General features: G+C 44.1%; 1 protein-coding gene across 2 annotated transcripts in view; it reads right to left on the bottom strand.

Annotated features, from left to right (window-relative positions):
* The window catches only part of USP10 (ubiquitin specific peptidase 10), a 201,214-nt gene that overhangs the window by 85,017 nt on the left and 95,282 nt on the right, over positions 1-20,915 (bottom strand). The window contains exons 5-9 of one of the 2 annotated variants that reach the window (XM_029608088.1): positions 16,350-16,441; positions 13,977-14,086; positions 12,818-12,873; positions 12,031-12,149; positions 9,698-9,797 (exon numbers count right to left, since the gene is read on the bottom strand). In XM_029608088.1, coding sequence (XP_029463948.1) covers positions 9,698-9,797; positions 12,031-12,149; positions 12,818-12,873; positions 13,977-14,086; positions 16,350-16,441 — 477 coding nt within the window. The remainder of the gene's footprint in view (positions 1-9,697; positions 9,798-12,030; positions 12,150-12,817; positions 12,874-13,976; positions 14,087-16,349; positions 16,442-20,915) is intronic. The other variant, XM_029608089.1, reaches the window with a different exon arrangement.

The raw sequence follows: 20,915 nt of genomic DNA on the forward strand, positions 1-20,915 counted from the left end.
GGGGGGGGGTTATGGATGAGGGTGCAGGAGTTACTCTTGCTCCATTTGTTAATGAAGAACGAGAAACGACTTTATAGCCATTGTTTATTTAATTATTGATCAATGTGATGTTCTGTATTACACTTTAAATGTTACACATATCTGAAAATTCCAATAAAATTAAAAAAAAAAAAAAAAGATATGACAAAAAGGGAAGATGACTAGTCCATCAGTTCAAAGGCATTGTTAAAAAGGAAGGTTTTCAACGCCTTTTTAAATGCTCGGGCAATGACTATTATTGGAGTTGTCCAGGGAGAGAGTTCTAGAGTAGTGGACTGGCGATCAAAAATGCCCAGTTATATCTCAACAAGACCCTGATGGGTGGCTCTTAAAGCCCTGGGAGGAGTGTAGATTCACAAAATAGAATTAATCCAAGATGCGTTGATATTAATTCTAAAGATACATTTTCTGACTGATTTACATTACACAATGTTAAGCTCCTCAATGTGTAACCATTTATGCTTTCATTCACTCTTACAACCTCTGATGTTTCTTTACTTTGCTACAGAATATGATTTGAAAAAAGTTAAGTTCTGTACAAAAACTGCACATAAATGTTCATAAGCATTCTGAGGAGTTTCTAAGCAGTGTTTAGGAAGCTATTCAAAATGATTGTTAAAATGTCCTTCCTCGTACAAGTATATCTGAAGCTTTTTATTTTTATTTCAGAATTATTTTAATTTTCCTGGTCAACACTGGTAAGGACTGGAGCTGTAACAATTCTAAGTTTCTTCCCCGTGGATTGGCACTCACCACAGTTCTTTACACTTATGCTAACCAATAAGAACTCTTACTCCAAAATGCAGAAAAAACAGCAAACATTTAGAAACAAAACTCCATCAGGGCATTGCCATTCTCAAGGAAATCCACAGCTATCAGAAATTGACTGGGAATGGCAGTTTCTATGGAAAATGCATCTTGGGGATTATTTATTGAAAGTACAGGCCCGTTACCATTGCCCAGTGGCAAAGGTGCAGTACAGTGGAATAAGACTGAAGGAACTCCAGCTGCACTGAAACACATGGCAGAAGTAACCGCATTCTCCCACTGTCATTCCTTCATGGTTTGCAGCCACTGGCACTTGCCATTAGCAGAATGTGCAAATAATGAGAATTAAAAAAGGGTAGAGCTGAATGAAAAACATGTTTGTACATGGATGACATTCCCTTAACTTTATAATCCAAAAGGCTCTGTTGAGGAGCTAATGGCTTTAATCGGTTGGTTCTCCAAACTCTAGGTATATGTTATAAACTGGACTAAGAATAAAGCACTACCAGTCTGGGAATGTCCTACCTTTCCTCTACATTACTGGCAGTTAAACTGGGACCTTCATTTTCGTTTTTTTTTTTTTTTATTTCCTAGGAATTTATCAGGGTTTATTATAAGAACAAAAACTGGAGAAAATCAGTGAAAAAAATGACTAAATATTTATTCGGGAATATATCAGTGTTTATTTTGGTGAACAGAAGTCAGGACAATAAAGCAGAGTTGCGTACCTGTAACAGTGTTCTGCACAGACAACAGGATGTTAGTCCTCATACAATGGTGACATCATCAGATGGCACCCCAACAGAAAACTTATGTCTAGAACTTTGACTTGGCACACTGAGCATGCCCTATACTACACATCCACATGGGGTCCCTCTCCGGTCTTATAACAGAATTATATATAAAACAAAAACCGAAGGGCTGTGGGCGAGTTTCATGAGGACTAACATCCTGCTGTCCTAGAACACCTGTTACAGGTAAGCAACTCTGCTTTCTCCGAGGACAAATAGGACGATAATCTTCACACATGGGTGAATCCCTAGCTACAGGCTGCTCCCAAACATAAAAGGGAACCGACAGACACCCAAACCAAATAGTGCTGTTGATAACAGAGGAGGAGACAGCTTGAACCCAAACAGGCCCTAGGCAGAAGAGAACTGGGTTCTACACCTCAAACAGATTCCGAAGGACAGACTGGGCAAACCTACTGTCGTGTCGGCCATCCCAACCCAAGCAACAGTGAGATGTGAATAGTGAGATGTGTGGAGAGAACTTCATGTCACAGCCTTGCACATCTCCTCCACAGGAACTGTTTGCAAGCAGGCTACAGACGCTGCCATGGGTCGGACAGAGTGAGCCTTGACATAACCCGCAAGATGCAATCCCACCTGGGCATAACAGAAGGAGATGCAATCTGCTATCCAATTGGATAGTGTCTGTTTGGCAATGCCCAACCTATTTCTATAAAAAGAAATAAAAAAGTTGGGTGGATTGTCTATGAGCTTCTGTCCGCTCCAGATAGAAAGCTAAAGCTCGCTTGTAGTCCAAAATGTGCAAATGTTTATTCACCTTGGTGCGAATGGGGCCTGGGAAAGAATGTTGGCAGGATGATGGACTGCTTAAGATGGAAGTCTGTCGTCACCTTAGGCAGGAATTTAGGGTGTATACACAAGATCCATCCTGTCATGATAAAACTTAGTGTAAGGTGGATAAGTCACTAAAGCCTGGAGCTTGCTGAACCTGAGCACTGAGTTGACTGCCACCAAAAATATGATCTTCCAGGTCAGGTACTTCAGGTCACAGGTGTGCAGCAGGTAAAAAGGGGCTAACACCATGTTAAGGTCCCAAACCACAGCGAAGTGGAAACCATACCCAAAACACAGCGAAGTGTTAAGGTCCCAAACCGTAGAAGTGGAAACCATACCTGTGTCGCCCAAAGGGCTATGAGGATCACAGTCCCCTTTGTCCTTGCAAAGCTTCAAGACAGTCTTCGCCACTAAGGGAATCTGAGGATACATGTACAGAAGACCCTTGCCCCAATCTCGGGCCAGGGCGTCCAAGGCTGTTTTGCCATCTATCCTGTACAGGGAACAGTACCGAATCACCTTTCTGTTGCAAAGGGATGCGAAGAGATCCACATTTGGGCTTCCCCAGAGGTGAAATATCCGATTTGTAACCTCTTGGTCCAGGGAACAATTTGAGGACTGAAGGCACAACTGGGGCTATCTGCCAACACGTTCTTTGTCCCGGCCAGATATATAGCCCTGAGCATCATCCAATGGGACAAGGCCCATGACCAGATCTGAACCACTTCCTGACTCAAGAGGTACAATCCCATACTTCCCTGCTGGATGACATACCACATCGCTACCAGGTTGTTGGTTTGGATCTGGACAACTTTGTTGGACAGCCAATCTATGAAAGCCCACAGCACATACCCGATTGCCCGGAACTCCAGGAAATTTATTTGGCTACAGCTTTCCTAGGCAAACCAAAGACCCTGGGTGCTAAGCCCATCTACATGAGCTCCCATTCCAGGGTGGACACATCCATGGTTAGGACAATTTGGGTAGGAGAACTTCTGAATGAGATCTGTTCCAGATTTGAAAGTACCTGCCACCAGGACAAAGAGTCCCAGAGGGCCGAGGTGATTCAGATGTGATCCTGGAGGTTCTGCAACCTCAAGGACCATTGGACCCTGTGCATGTGTAATCGTGCCAAGGGAGTGACATGGACAGTTGTGGCCATATGGCCCAACAACCTCAACATGTGCCAGGCTGACACCTGCTGGCTGTTTAATCTCTGCCACGACTGACTTCAAAGTGACAGCCCACTGTCGAGGCAGGAAAGCCTCGGCCTGAGCCTTGTCCCCTGTCTAGCAGGGCTCCTTTGAAGTCCAACTGCTGTGAAGGGCTGAGGTGGGATTTCAGGTAGTTGATAACGAACTCTAGTGACTCCAACATCCGGATGGTCAAACGCATGGACTTGACGGCCCCTACCTGAGATGTGCTCTTGATCGCCCAGACAAGGGAAAATATGCACCCCCTGCCTGTGGAGTTGTGCCGCCACCATGGCCAGGCATTTTGTGAAGACCCGAGGGGATGACGCTAGCCTGAACGGCAACACCCAATACTGGAAGTGATGTTTTCCCATCACAAATCTGAGATACTTTCAGTGACTGGGGAAGATCTCAAAGTGAGTGTATGCGACCTTCAGATTGAGGGAGCATAGCCAGTCCCCTTTTTGTGAAAGGAAGATAGAGGTGCCCAGGGAAACCATTTTGAACTTTTCTTTTTTGATAGATCTGTTCAAGGCCTTTAGGTCTAGGATGGGACAAAGTCCTCCCGTTTTGTTTTTTTAATAAATCAGGAAGTACCTGGAGTAAATTCCCTGTCCTTTCTGCCCTTGTGGAACAGGCTCGAGCACTTTGGCCATTAACAGGGAGGAGAGCTCCGTTATTAGTATCTCCTGATGCACTACCGGCCCCCAAAACAGGCTCAGAGGGCAATTTGGCAGGGCACCTAATAGGTTCAATCCTTACCTTTGACACATGATGGAAAGAACCCACAGCCACTGGTTCGCAAAGAACCGTAGCCTTCCTCTGACCGGAAGATCCATCATCCCAGGTATGGGTGTGACTGGACTATGCTCCCTATGGTCCAGTCAAAACCCTGTTCCTGGAGTTGACTTAGGCATTGGCTGGTTCTTGAGGATCTGTGCTGCCTGGGATGGTTTCGGAAACCCTCGTGCTGATAATGGGAGTGAGGGGGCGGAGGACAGTACTTCCTCTGGCAGAAGAAAAACCTCTGCTCCAACCTCGCCGACCTCTTACAGAGGACAAGTCCGGAGAGTTGCTAGAGGGTTTCATGGTGGTCCCAAAGCTGGGCGACCGCATCCCTCACCCTGTCTCTGAAGAAATTCTCCTCAGTACACGGCACGTCTGCGCGTCTTTTCTGTACCTTCTGTTGGAGATCTGAGGCCCGCAGCCATGCCATTCTGTGGGCACAGATTCCCATTGCAGAGACCCTTGAAGCCATTTTGAAAACATGGTAGGTCGCGCGGATCTCGTGTTTGCCGCACTCCAGGCCCTTATGCACCAGTGACATGAGGGAGTCCTGCTGCTGCTGAGGCAGCTGCTTGGCTACCTCCTGCACCTGCTTCCAGATGTCCTGTGAGTATTGGCTTATGTAGAGCTGGTAGGAAGCTATACATTGCTCTGTGACCCTTCCCTGGGAGTACCGAGGAATGGGTCAGAGACCGCTTGGTCCTCTTGAGAGCAGATTCAACTACCGCCCATCAATGGGGAAGCCTTCGCTTATCGAATCCAGGAGCATTCTAGAAGAGATAAACCTTGTCTACCTTCTTGTTTATGGAAGGCACGGTGAGGGGCTGTTCCCACATCCTCAGCAGTAATTCCTTAAGAATCTCGTGCACTGGAACCACCACAATCTCCTTAGGAGGCTCCGCGAACTGGAGGATTTCAAGAATTTTGTGCTTGGCAACAAATGGGATGGCCTCCGCCATCACCTGTATAAAACTTGCAAAGGTCAAGTCCTCAGGCAGAGATTTCCTTCACTCCTCTGGAGGAGAGGGTTCTGAGGGGAATCTGCTGGAAAGGTGTTCCAGTGGACAGGGCTGCTTCAAATGGTGCATCAGTGGCACTAGACAGCAGGCACTTTGGCTAGTTAGGAAAGGGAGGCTGGACCTGAAGTGTAACAGAGGTGGAGGAAGAGCAGGACTTGAAACAGAAAGGGGTTTTGGTCTGCACTGGCTTCCAGCAGTGATGGAAGGCCTTGAAAAACTGCATCGGCAGCTCTGGAGATGCTCTATAATCAGCCTAGAATTAGGGTGAAAATTGGTTTGAACTGATTGTTACCTTTGGAAAAATCTGGGAATTTATGGGTGAAAATCAGTTTAAACTGAAAATGAAGGATCCTAAAGATAAAATACGCAGGTGCCTGGGGACTAGAAAATATTGGTTCTGGCTATTTTCACCTACCGTATTTTCCAGCGTATAAGACGAGTTTTTAACCCCTGAAAATCTTCTCAAAAGTCAGGGGTCGTCTTATAGGGCGAATAATTACCGTATTTTTCGCTCCATAAGACGCACTTTTTCCCCCCAAAAGTGTGGGGGGAGGGGGGGGGGGGGGGAATGTCTGCGTCTTATGGAGCAAATATAAAAATCTAACAAAAACCCCCACCCTCCTGACCCCCCCCAAGACCTGCCAAAAGTCCCTGGTGGTCCAGCGGGGGTCCAGGAGCGGTCCGGGAGCGATCTCCTGGACTTGGGCCGTCGTCTGCCAGCAATCAAAATGGCGCCGATGGCCCTTTGCCCTTACTATGTCACTGGGGTTGACCAATGGCAGCGGTAGCCACTGTGACATAGTAAGGGCAAAGGGCCGTCGGCGCCATTTTGATTACTGGCAGCCGACGGCCCTTTGCCCTTACTATGTCACAGGGGCTACCGCTGCCATTGGTCGACCCCAGTGACATAGTAAGGGCAAAGGGCTGTCGGCGCCATTTTGATTGTTGGAAGCCGACGGCGCAAGTCCAGGAGATCGCTCCCGGACCGCTCCCGGACCCCCGCTGGACCACCAGGGACTTTTGTCAGGTCCTGGAGGGGTCAGGAGTTGTAGAAAACTAATTTGGCAGATCTTGTAGAGAGGTCAGGAGGGTGGGGGGTTGTATTTAATTAATTTGGCAGGTCTTGGAGGGGTCAGGAGGATGGGGGAAGCTGAGGGATTAGTTTTAAAGGGTTGGGTTTTTGTTTATCGGCTCGGGCGCAGCCGATAAAAAAAAACCCGATCGGGCCGGACGAAAAAAAACAAACACGATGTGAATCGGAACCGGAATCAGAACAGATTCTGGTTCCGATTCACATCTCTATTACCGGTACCTCCTTCTCTGCCTCAGATCTTGCACATGCACGTCTGCGCCGCTTCACTGCAGTCCTCAGGAGCGAGATCTGAGAGGCAGAGAAGGAGGGTACCGGTAGTAGGATACAAGGGTGGGCCAGAGGGATGCGTTACCGCTCTGATAGTCGTGGAGACAGGGAGGGCTGGGCAGGCAGGGAGAGCTGACCAATCCAAGCAGGATTTGTATACAACAACCAGCCAATCGCCGGTAAGGTACATCACTTGCCGTGATTGGCTGGTTGTTGTATACTGGGTACCACATACAGTATGGTTATGTAGTGACACAGAAGGGTAGTCTTATACGGCGAGTATATCCCAAACTCTATATTTTAACTGGAAAACTTGGGGGTCGTCATACGCCCAGTCGTCTTATACGCCAGAAAATACGGTATATTAGGTAAAATTCATAGACATTTCAATATATGGATGATGCTACAAATTGCATTGTGGGGGAAGTTAAATTAATCAAAATGATGGTAAAGGGTTTCCTATTTAAACAGGCTTATGAAATTTGAACTGTTAGTCAGCCCCTATGATTTGGCAGAAGATTTATGTAATGTACATTTTAATCTCTGGTTTTATAATATTTATTCATGTGTGTGTGTATGTTTTGTGTTCAATATGTACGTATTTTTGTTCCTCACCTAGGAATTAGTGATAAATGGATTATAAATACTATAATAAATACTATAAAGAAAGAAATATTTTTGAACCAATTCCGATACCATTTCCCAAGATTTGTTTCTCACAAATCCAGCAAACTGAATAAAACCTTCATATTGGGGAGCTCTTAACCTAGGCTGCATCTGAGAAGACTTTAGGCTCCCATACATAAGGCAGGACTTAGATTACCAAACTTTGAATTGTATAAATTGGTTCCTTCTTAGATTGCTTTAAATTAGATACTCAAAGATTAAATTAATAAGCACTGGATCTCACTAGAGAGGAACTTGCAGGAGACAGAATACAGCAGGACGATGAAAACCATATCCTGACCCTAAACAAAGAAATCAGGATCAAGAAACACAAAACGAGGGGGCATGATCCAAAAGCAATGATCAACACCTCGATTTGTAGTAACTACAGTATAAGGACCAGAGGAAAAGATACTTTCCGAAAGAACCGGGCATAAAATGATATCCTCCAACTGGAATATTTACTTGAGATTTTTTTTCATTTCCTGAATAAGAACAGGATTTAAGGCCTTCAAAGTACACAATATGACAAGTATATTTTACTTAACACACTTCAAAAAAAAATCTACACATTGGGAAAGCACCACTGGCTACATCAGTTTTTGAAAAAGCTGAAATCTATAGACACTATCTTCTATAAATTGCTTCTCGATAACCAAAATAAAAAATGCAATGCGAAAAAGTTCTTGGCTTAAGTTTTGTAGACGATCAATGGGAGAATATGACCTGCAACTCCATTTAGAGAATTAAAGCGGCTACCGTTAAACTAATCCAGTTTAAAATTGTACAACTGAAGGTATTGGACCTCTGTATAAAATGTTCAAAATGGGGTAAAGCGACTCAAAAGCTGGTTGGAGATGCAGGCAAGAAATAGGGCCACTGTTACATATTTTGAGTGAATGTGTAACAGTGAAGTCATTTTTGTTGAATATCAGCTGGATCAGCAGAGTCATTCAGCAACACCACAGCACTGGTTGAGCCTGGGGCGCAGCTGGGGCTGATGGCGCCTGAACGAAGGCTTGCAGCCCTTGGAAAAATTCCAACCAGGAGAAGGTCTCTGGGTCTATGTTAATCCCAGGGGAAGTCGAAGTATTCTCGGAGATGCATAAGTCCAGGGAGCTGTCATCAGTTGTTCCGGAACCATCTCCTGACAGTAAGGGACCAGGCTTTGGTTCCCCCTGGGCTTCTTCGCAATGTTGACACAGGCAGGACTCCAATTCAGGCTGCACGGCTTTTGTGTGCAGTTTGTGCAAAGAGTGCTTTCTGGCCTTCTTGGACACCGGTGCCATTGTCTCTATGTGTTTGTGTGCATGCAATTGTAAATGCGGCTGTGCACTCGATTGTGCGCGCAGCTATGCGTGCGTCTGTATTGGACGCGCGCAAGTTAGGCGCATCGGCCGCCCGGCCTGCCCCACACGTACTGCCGGCAAGAAGGGAAGATGGCACGCCCCCTTCCCCCCCCCCCCCGAGGGTCTCCACGTGTGTGGATCCTTGCACCGGATCAGGGCCTAGCGAGCCTAACAAAGGCTGCTCGACCCGATCAGTGCTCCCTTCTAACCTCGCCGGGACAGATTAGGTACGGCAATCTGAGCTGTGGAGACCGGAGACCTGAATTTAAAGATTTTTTCTTACCTGGTCTCGGTGCTTACCAGTCATGTGCCGGACGGTGTCCAGCTGCGGGGGGAGAGGGAATTACCTTCACCGCCGCGCTCATTTCTGTGCCTTTCAGCCACACTGGGGGGGCTAAGTCCATGCTGGGAACCGGCTACCGGACCAAGGCACACCTCTTGAGGGATATCGGAGATCAACCTCAGGAATTCTCGACTGGGGGAGGGACTCTTTAGGTATCACCACAGGAGAGCGGGGCTCGATCTTTAAGGTAAATGTTGTTTCTTCTCTGCTATAATTCTTAACACTTTTCTAGCGTGTGGGATAGTGTTCGCATCTGCTAGGAGACAGAGAGATACTGAAGAGCTGAGGTTACTGCAGGGGTATATCTAGAGTGACATCAGCCTTGAAAGCTGACTCCATCTCCCATCTGCTAGCAGAAGAGCACAATACCCACTGGTCCTCAGTCCATCTGGCTACATGCTAGGAAACACAAAATTAAAGCATGCAAGTGACAGATACAAGAGGAGATGGGGAGACATGAGGGGAAAGGGAAGAGAAGACCAGACATGGATTGTAGCGCAAGATGATACAGTAAGCAACTGCGGTGTCATATCATCTAACACAAATTTGATGCAACAGGATGCGCTGCATGCAGAAACAGACACCTACTTTCACTCTGTGGAAAAAGAAGTTTCTTCAGTTCTAACATTTCTTCATGCAGGCCATTTAAGATAAATCCCAAGTACTCTTCAGCATCTTCTTGTCGGCCCTAAAGAGACAGGGGAAATTTAAGACACTCTTCTTGCCACCTACTGCAATAAATAAAAATTCAAATGACTTATTTTAGACTTAGATCATCTGCAGCAACTGAATCAGTTCTAATTCTGTACATCTGGTGGGAAAGCAACCCCTTTTCATTTTTCCCCAACATCACTTATCTATAACTTAGGATGCTATGCAGTTCTGGTTTCTGGATTTTGTTTTTAGAGGGATGGGTATGTTGGCTTGTTATAGAATTCTCTCTGCTCTATTCACTTTTGGTTTTAGTCTATAATGATGTATGCATTCTTTGTTTCAATAAAAAAAACCCTCCTATGTATCATCTGCAACAACACACAACCACCTTACATGTTATACTCCTGCTAGGTCTTAGGCACAGTTTGTTTTTTTTAAATGAGGAACAGGTGAACGAGTTTATAAGACAAGTATTTCAAGGGTTGGCCAGACGGGATTTAGTGCTGTACACTACTATGTGGAAGTTTCCTGGTTTGCTTCAAGTCTTTAACTCCTAAGGTCACATAGGGCGAGGGGATACTGTGGAGGCCAGTTTCAAATCCATGGTTGCAGGGCTCCAGGAGGAACCTTGCCCTGATCATCACTGCAATAACCAAAACTATGTTTGTTTTTGTGATGGCGGGGGAGGATATAAAATTCCACAGGCAAATGAAGGCTCCTGGTGCCAGATACCAGTCCTGGTTCCCAATGAGCTGGAAGTATAAGAAGGAGCAGGAGGAAACTGTTGGGTCAAAAAAATCCTACAGGTATCTTAAAACCCATATGTATTTTAATTTGCATTCCTACAGAATACAATATGTAAAGTGGAGTAGTAGCTTACTGGTCAGAGCAGTGGGCTATGAACCAGGGTTCAAATCCCACTACCACTCCTCATTACCTTCAGTAAGTCACTTCATCCACTATTGCCTCAGGTACAAACTAATCAAGTCATCAAAACACGTTAACGCCATAACACATGCGATAATAGCACTAGTGCATGGTGCAAATGCTAATTTTGGGAAGGAGAGGGATTAGGAAGGAGTTTAGGCAGGATTTATGAAAATGAGGGGCAATATCGCACCGTGTGATTGCATAACGCATGCTATCGCACGGTTTTAACGCCGGAACAAACTACACCTTTTTTCCTGATGTTAAGCTGCGCGACATGGCCATTTTTGGTCCTATCGCACAACGCAATTTGCGATAAATTTTTCTAATTGCATTTTGGCCATTTCTGGGCTTGGGAGAGGAGAGAGGGGGAGAAAGCAGAGAGAGCCTCTAGGGAGGCCTTCATAGTATGCACCTATTTATATGTCTATAGGAGGGGCAGCTAATAGCTTGAGGTGAGGTGTTGGTTTAGAGTTTAGGGGCCAGATTTTCATGCAGAGTGAGATGTACGAACAGCACACTATACCACGGTGAAGATTTGACATCATTTGGAGTGAGGAAAGTCTCACAAAGATTAAATTTTATACTATGTAATCTCACCCTAGCTTGATGTTACGCTGTTATAGAGTCCATCAAGCTAGGAAGAGATAACATAGTACAAAATCATCTTGTGAGTCTTTCCTCACTCCAAATGATGTCAAATCTTCACAGAGGTGTACTGTGCTGTTCGTCCGTCTCACTATGCATGAAAACCCTGCCCATATATCACCACCAACACCTCACCTTGAGCTATTAGCTGCCCTTCCTATAGAGAGATAAATAATTGCCTACTATAAAGGCCTTATAGATAGGCTCGCTCACTCTCTCTCTTCGCATCATATTGTTGGGTGTGAAAACTTTACCGCACCATGCAATACTACCTATGCGAAGCGCTGTTACAGCGTGGTGTGGTAACACAAAAAAAAAAAAAAAATTTGTTACCCTTAACATGCCCTTTTCCTTATTGCAGGCGTTAGGCCTGTGATATTACAGCATTTTGATTAATCTAGGGGTTAGATTGTAAGCCCTCTGGGAATAGGGAAATACCTATGGTGCCTGAATATAATCCACTCTGAAGCACAATATAAATAAATAACAAAATGATGGATCACTATTTTCTGAAGTAGAGGCAATGATGGGAAACCAGTAATTGTAACCTGAATGAACAAAGTACAGAATGCAATCATTTCTAATTTCCACTGGCTCCTGAAACCATTTTACACACAGTTCGGGGTTGTTTGTTTTTTTTTTTTTGGGGGGGGGGGGGGGGGGTGTTTGTTTTTTGTTTTTTTTTTACAAACCTGTTTAGGAAATACCTTTTCTGATAAGCTTGTCTTGATCACTGTGAGCAGTTTGTAAATGTATGTTGGTTCAAAGGCTGCCCCTGGACGGATGTCTCGTACTATTTTTTCACCTGGAGCTGGAACAGATGAGAAATGAGGGTATTAGATAAGGCAGTATGTTAATTGATTCTCCCTTTCTATGCTGCAATTCTGGGAAAATACCAGGCCCCATCATCCCATCAGAATTAAAGGGTCAGTGCAGGGATGGTCAACTCTGGCTGAAGAGCCACAACAGGCCAGGATTTCAGAATATTCACAATTAATATGCATGAGATAGATCTGTATACAAAGGAGGAAGTATATGCAAATCTATCTCATGCATATTTGTTGTGGATATCCTAAAAGCCAGGCCTGTTTGTAGCCCTCGAGGACCAGAGTTGGCCACCCCTGGGCTGGTGCTGACTGGCAATCCTTGCCAATCACTGAGCAGTGCTGAAGCATAGTCTCCTCTGAAACTTCCCACCAATCCTCAAGGCCAGCAGGAGTACCCAAATTGCCCAAGCAAAGTCATATGGGGTGGGAGGCTTTAAACAATGGGAAGCTACCAGACTATTACATTAGCATGTCACGATTTTCTTTTACTGCATCCTCTAAACAGTTTATTCCCCTGTGGCAGACCAGTGGCATTATTTGTAAATCAGACTAAGATCACACAACCTTCTGTGAAGGAGGCAGGAAAATAATGTGTAATAATTGCTCCAGGCAGCACAAAGTTCTCTCCTGCATAGAGCACTAGTTCTCACACCTTGCTTTGCTTTGGAAGGTACTGGCATGTTTGTGAATTCATTCATCAGCCGAACACTGGGAAATAAACAAGCAGAAACACAAATATTTTAAGCATACATACATTCACAATTCATTTCATTTTATAAGAATATTCACTGTTTATATAATTAAATAATCAAACAATTAAAGAGGTGGCTATTTTCTTTGAATTAATGACTGGTTGAAAGTGTTTCAATTTAAGCACTTGTCCTATATCATCTACACATATAAAATGCCCAGTGCAAATACCTGCTTTTATAAAACCATGTTTTGTAGTAAAATCTACACTGACCAATAATGTATCTGTTTAGGAGAGTAACCCCATGAAGATTTCATTCAGTTTGGAATCAGATAGCCTATGCAAAGTATACATCAATATGTGTAAAACTTAAAATAATGTGCTTATTAAGGCACATATTACAGGAATAATGTGAGAAATGTACCTTCCTGAAATCAGAGAGATTTATTATTCTGTACAACAGCAAAACCTAACCAACAACCTCAAGATCACAGATGTTGCCGTCCTGTTATGTACGCACGATAATCCTATGGTTGAAGTGTCCAGCAGGCCCCAAGGAATTTGGACACATTCCAGTTCCTTAGGGCTCATCTAAAATGATTCTGGCCAGTTCTTAGACTAGAAGCAAACGTTACATTATTTCCACAAGGGCTAGCCATTTAAATATAAAAATTTTAAAAAATACTTTACATAGCTTTCAAATTCCTTGACATCAATACTGGATACTTAGGTTGCCTCTCTTTAGTTGGGTCTTTTAAGATTACACCAAAGTAAACTATCTGGGACGAAGCTAATATTGAATCAGTGCAAGAAAGGTATAAAAGCATGACAATTTAAAATCTCCTGTCTCCCCTTCCCCCCAAATTAAAGAACCACCACCCTAAAATGAGTTATGGAGCTGAGCTAGTGTCTAAATGTTCAGCTTCTTGAAGGATTAGATAAGCAAAATATCTCTGGGTACTACTTTTTTCATAAGCAGGAACTTTTAATAAGTCTCAGGGGGAAAAAACCCACTTACATGCATTATTTACAGCTACACCTGGGCAGGTTGTCCACCAGCTGATACACAAACACACTAGCAATAAAATATTCAGCAGGGGTGAGGGGGGGTGCTACTTACAAGCTGTCTGTCATTGGCGTTGATGTGCATGGCCGCTGTTCTTTAGCATACATTGGAATGGACTTCATTAGGTGATACATTGGAGGACAAGCAACTAAAGCTTGCAATGTCTACAAAAGTGTTAAAGAACAATTCATATAACATTTAAAATACACCCAGACAGATCAATGGGCATCCATCATAGTAAGGACACAATGCTTCACAAAAAGTGAAAGCACAAGCTGGCCCCAAGTTTCAGGGCATAGCTGAGTGTAGCAGCCTTGGGTTCAAATCTGCTGTTTAATAGGGCCTGAGCACACAGTGGAGTTGACATGCTGGAGCCTGGAGGAAGGGAAGGAGCCAGCTACTCCTACAGTGGCAGTCGCTGCTGGCTATCAAGAATCCAAGGGAAAGTTTCGGAGCAGACTTCCCTACAGTCCCTGGAGTCATTAATAGTACTGGGGCAACAAGAGAATGCTGTGTCAGGAGGGGGGGGGATGAGGATTTTAAAAACAATTTGGAAAACCCAGTTTTGGGGGGAATGGAATCAAAGTAAAAGGCAGAATGTATATTCAATTCCAGAAAAACTGGCCACTTGCAGCCTTCAGGTGTGATACAGATACTCAGCAGTGTGGAAGAGAGCAAAAACAAGCGTCATGGCTAAACTACGTGGGATAAGCAGCTTGGAATCTATTTACCCTTTGAGATCCTGCCAGGTACTTGTGACCTTGACTGGCCACTGCTGGAAACAGGATAATGGGCTTGATGGATCTTCAGTCTGACCCAGTATGGTAAGCTGTTACTCTTCCTGTCCCTTCTCTCCTCCACGTTATACATAATTAGGCCCTCCAGTCTCTTCTCATAAATTTTCCAGTGACAAGCCAACACCGTTTTGGCTACCTTTCTCTGGATCCATCTACCCTTGAGTTATTCTATCCAGAACTGAGAGGCCTCACCAAAGACCTGACAGGGGCATTATCACTTCCTTTTCCCTACTTCTTCTCTCCATGCAACCCAGCATCCCTCTGGCCTTAGTACCTCCAAATTGCTTTTCTACTTTCAGATCATCAGCCACCATCAACCCAAGGTCCCTCTCTCTCTCTCTCTCTCTCTCTCTCTCTCTCAATCCGTGCACATCAGTCATCCCCCATCACACTCAGCTCCTTTGGATTACTGCATTTCTTTGCATTGAATCCCAACTGCCAAACCTTTCGAATACTCTTTAGGTCACTTCATAAGAATATATGTTTTGCCATGTTGTGTCAGACTAAAGGTCCATCTAATCCAGCATCCTGTTTCCAGATCTAAAGTACCTGGCAGGATTTCTAAATTAAAAAGATTCCATGATTCTTATCTCCCAGGGGCAAGCAATGGATTTCACAAAGTCCACCTTAATAGTGGTTTATGGACTTATCTCCCAGGAACTTGTCCAAAACTTGTTTAAACCCAGCTATATTAACAGCTTTTACCTCATTCTCTGGCAAAAAATTATTTTATTTATGAATTGAGTAAAAAGTATTTTCTATTTATCTTAAATGTATAATCTAATAACTTCATTATATGTCCCCTAGCCTTTGTACTTTTTGCCTTTACCTGTTCCAATCCACTCAATATTTTATAGACCTCTCTAATATCTCCCCTGTCGTCTCTTCTCCAAGATGAAGAGCCCTAACCTCTTTAGCCTTTCCTCAAAGGGGAATTGTTCCATCCCCTTTATCATTTTGGTCGCCCTTCTCTGTACCTTTTCTAATTCTACTATATCTTTCTTGAGATGTGGTGATCAGAACTGCACACATTCAAAGTGCAATCGCACCATGGATCGATAGAGACATGATATTCTGTTTTATTTTCCATTTGTTTCCTAATACTTCTTTAGCATTGTATTTGCTTTCTTGGCCACCGCCACACACTGATCAGTGAATTTCAATGTATCATCCACAATAATGCCTAGGTCTTTTTCTTTGGTGGTGACTGCCAATATAGAACCTTGCATCATGTAGCTATAATTTGGGTTCTTCTTCCCTATGTGCATCACTTTGACCTTGCCCACACTAAATACTATCTGCCAACTGGGAATGAAGGCTCATGGCATTAGGATCCCACAAAAAAATTGCTGGAGCACAAAAAAACCCCAAAAACTAATGAATCATCATCATCAGTTTCTTGTGGAGAAACTTTGTTATATCTAAATGAACTTGCTGGTTCATTCAATATCCGTGTTTCAAATTGACAATCCTAGCAACTACTTTTCATATGAAAGATTTTCAAGAGCACATATAGAGTATTATGGATTTGGCTTGCTTTGTATTCACTGCAATTCTATAAAAAGTCTGTTTGTGAAACCAAAAATAAGTAAAATATCCAAATGTTTTCCATGGTCCACAGTAAGGATACAGCATTGATATAGCACCAGTTTCCTTTGTTGATCAGCCCCCGGGGTTGTAAAGATACTGGCTTGTGTATTAATTTCACGTTCTCCAACAACTCTGTAAAATGAAAAGAGTGACAGGTTTAAATGTATTTCATCAATTGAATCAGCAACTCAGCCAACTACATTTGAGATTTGCTTTTCCACGGCAAGTTACAAATTCAGGTACAGAAGACAGTTCCCTTCCCCAGAGGGTTTACAATCTAGCAGATCGATACTGTAAAGTGCGGCTGGAGATTCCCCGTCTGTAACTCGCTGTGGGCGCACAATTCGGACTTGTAAGGCAATCCTGCGATACAGTCTCCAGTTTCACGCGTCCTTAGTGCTTCTTGAAACCGACCCGTAACCCCTTCCGCACGCGGCATGTATATCAGATGTAAACGATCGAATTAGCTATTCCCTCCCATACAGTGACGCGCGCCCCAACTATCGCTATTTTACCCTGCCGTTTTGCCCTGCGTTTAACCTGCTAATTTACCGCCTACCCCTAAGTTACAGGCAGGGGCAATGGTAGACTGCAAACTTTCCCTCAAATCATTGCACTACACATGCGATTCCTTAACTTAAAACAATAATGCTAGATCCATATATACAAACATTTGCAGCGAGCCCCGCTTTTGGTAAAGTCCGAATCCCCCATCTCCACGTGCGTTTATCCAGGCGGCTGCGGGAGCCGGCGGGCGGGTGGGCACCCGTTCATCCAGCAGCCCCCGCTGGCAGTGAATGAATGCATGCCTGTGCACGACCGTGCAATTTCGGCGCTCAAGGCAGTCACATGCCGTGACGTCAAGCGTCGTGACGTCACGCCTTGAGCACCAAAATTGCACGGTCGTACACAGGCGTGCATTCATTCACTGCCGGCGGAGGCTGCTGGAGGCCACTGGCTCCCTCCGCCCGGATGAATGCGCGCCCACCCACCCGCTCCCGCTGCCGCCCAGATCAACGCGCACCCTCCCGCCCACTCCCGCCGCCGCCTGGATAAACGCACGTAGAGATGGGGGATTCGGAAAGGGACATCTATATATATATATATATATATATATATCAAACAACTTTTGTTTTAGTTTTCGCCCTGCGCCTTGCTTCGGGAGGGGGGAAACCATCCACTTCCTGGTACCTGTCATTTCAAATGACATTTGAAATGACAGGAACCAGCGCACCCAGGATACTGTATAGGCGCTGTATTAAGCGCCTATACAGTAAAATGGGTTGTGTGGGCCTAACGCTTCCCTAACACTTCGCAGACGCGGCTTGCATTTGCAAGCAATTTAAATAGAGTATCGAGCGGTATGTGAAGAGAACTGTGCCTGCGGGGAACGAGGGTGCGCCCGGCACTGCCGCACTCTAATGCGGCCTTACTGTATCGACCTGTAGGTTTGCTCCTGAGGGCGATGTAACTTCCGGAAGATCATAAATAAGGTCCTTCATTTTCAGTTTAAACTGATTTTCACCCATAAATTCCCAGATTTTTCCCCAAAGGTGACAATTAGTTTGAACCAATTTTCACTCTAATTTTAGGCTGATCATAGAGCAGCTCCAGAGCAGCCACTGCAATATTTCAAGGCTTTCCACCACTGATGGAAGCCAGTGCAGACCAGAACACTTGCTACATTTCAAGTCCTTCGCTTCCTCCACCTGTGAAAGCACTCTCTGATGCCACATTTCAAGTCCAGCCTCCCTTCCCCAACCAGCCAAAGTGCCTGCTGTCTAGTGCCACTGATGTGGCATTTGAAGCGGCCCCCTCCACCAGAACCCCTTTCCTGCAGGTTCTGTCCCGCACAAAAACAGAAGTGCAATGCTGCAGAGTGTAGGAGCCACAGCAAGCATGCTACCAAAGGAGGAGAGAAGAGGAGCCTGGAGCCACCACCAGTAAGGATGAATGGTGTTGCAATTTGGAGGGTGGGGAGAGAGGCAGATTCTTGGTGGGGGCAGGGAAAGAGACATGCTAGGCAGGAGATTAGGGTAGAAAGAGATATGCCATTGAGTGGATGGGTGGGAGAATCTGCTTAATATTGTTTTACTGTCATGACATTTGTCATGTAAAAAAAAAAAAAACCCTCTTAAATTTACCCTGAACTGAAAGTCCGTGGTCATAAGTCACGCCAGTGGATTTCAGCTCTGGCTTCCCACACTCTGCCCTAACCATGAGGCTACTCCTCTACTCCATGCGAAACAACCAGAGTGGAAGTGAACACAAAATATTTGCCATTAAAACTGGCAGTTTAATCAGCTCTGAAACCTATCCCTCCTCTCTTCCAAAATAATTGTCATAATTATATCATATGCACAATGCACACTTAGTGAAAGCACTAGAAGCCACAGAGCAAATACAAGTGAACTACCCAAGCTGTAAAGATTTTACAGCCAGCAATTAACCATGTGAGGACAGACTGGCTGGAAGAGCACATTATTAGTCCAATCTAGGATAGCAAGTGTGGACTGGATACAATGTGATAAGACAGAGATGGGCTTCTAAATGTGCTACATTTTGGAAATCATGAATTTATTGCACAGGAAAAGGATTTTAAATTAAGAGAACTCGACAAAGTGAGCTGCTACATTTCCAATAGCAATGCACATTACATTTTGTGGCATCCATGAATTCATTTGTACACAATCTAGGTTATTGCTTACCACTGAATTCCAGTCCAGGAAAAAAAAAAATTCTGGCATTCTGTTAAAGACTCAAGTTTGGCTGCCTAATATTTAACATCCCCATCATTTCTTCTCTTCCCTAAAACTAGGCAAGCATTTACTTTTTTTTATAGTTTAACAAAAGAGAGAAAGGGGCATCTATAAAAAAAAATATTTAAAAAGCTTTTAGGAACCAAAAGGAAGAGACAACAAACAAACAGCACAAGAATTAACAACATACATGGAAAGGTGGCTTCAGAAGGACATCAGGTTATCTTTCAACCAAGTGGACTGCAAAGCAGGTTGCAAATTCCACTGCAGGGATTTTAGGATTCTTTTTTATTGCTAAGATTTATACACCTTTCTATTCTATTTTGAGCTACACAAGTTACTGAGACATGAATACTATGCACAGTAAGGGATCTGGCTATAAAGGCCCTAAATTTATAATGAAAGTTTTGACAAACTGCTGCACAAAGTTATTTTCTAAACAGGCATGATTCTGGTATTTGATATTTATTTCTCTAAGCATTACTGATAATATCCCTAAAAATGTTTTAAGATTATATCTTATTTCTCATACATCAAGTCCCTGCAATTCTGACATGTTTATAGGTACTTATGTGGCAGGACACAGTGGTCAGATGACAAGAAAAAAAACACAGCAACCAGGCTATGGTAAATTGAGTTCTCCCAGCTGAATGACAGTGTGACTGGTAACAAGTGGGCAGTGGGAAGAGAGCCCTTCTTGTAGGTTTGAATCCCAGAATCTGTATTTGGTGAATTAGGCTGTAACACAGGCGAGAGCTGCAGGGACCCTGGCACCCTAAAAGCATAGACCATTATTATAAAGCCAAAAGTATCAAGGACACTTAATTCTGACTTAATAAATCATACACCAGTGTTACACTGGCCTGACTAAAAACTCAGAAATAGAAATCCCAAGCACCGCCATCTTTTAAATACTACAACAGGATCAGATCGGTTTTATGCCGCTTTCTTTGACCATGACGGAGAGATCAGGTGATCCAAATGAAGTGCGCTGACTCACAAGAGAATTCTCTGCTGTCAGGTAAGTGCCCCTGATGCAGGGAAACCAAAACGTCAGCTGATGTCCCAGGCAACCACCCTTCAGGTATTTCCCGGCTTGCTGACACTCTTTACTAGATTGCAAAGTTCTTTGTTATTAAATAAATCATGCGTGCTTTTGGTGATTGTTTTGGTAGATTCTGACTAAAAACTCAACAGCAGCAGCAGATTCATGCAAACCAAAACAGCATGAAAAACAAACAGCTGCTGATCTTTCGGACATGGGTAAGCTCCATTTCCAAGGTTGAAGCTAATTAATTTTGTCACTAAAATTACATCAACTTGTACATTTGCTGAAGCAGCTGCACCTTCCTCTCTGACATGAATACGTGCTGGAATAGTGACAAAGAGTTGCCTGGGTTATCACCCACATACTTCAACAAACATGTGCACCTGCTAACCGCTGACCAATTTTCTGACATACAGAATTAATTTTTCCATTTTTTTGGTGTATAAATTGATTTTACAAATTAATGAGCAGCCACTAAATGTAGCTGCATTCTAATGGGTTTTAAGTAAAAGCAGAGATAAGGAATTAAGAAAAAAAAACCAGGTACATAAAGTTTGGCATCTGTCACTGGGCAGAGGAGCTGAGCCAGGGAGAAGCGCTCCTACCTGCTGGGGCACCACCAGAACATGAGAAGCAATGAGCAGCGAGGGTCCCTGGAAAGAGGAGCAATGGCTACCAGGGTATCAGGAAGAGGGAAAGGGTTTAGCAGTGGCAGCTGCTGCCAGGGATAGGGGGGGAAAAAGGTTGAGGGGTGAAAGGGAAAGTAAAAGAAAAAAAAATCAAAAGAAAAATATAAGAA

Source organism: Rhinatrema bivittatum, chromosome 7 (assembly GCF_901001135.1).
Source record: "Rhinatrema bivittatum chromosome 7, aRhiBiv1.1, whole genome shotgun sequence".
Classification (NCBI taxonomy): domain Eukaryota; kingdom Metazoa; phylum Chordata; class Amphibia; order Gymnophiona; family Rhinatrematidae; genus Rhinatrema; species Rhinatrema bivittatum.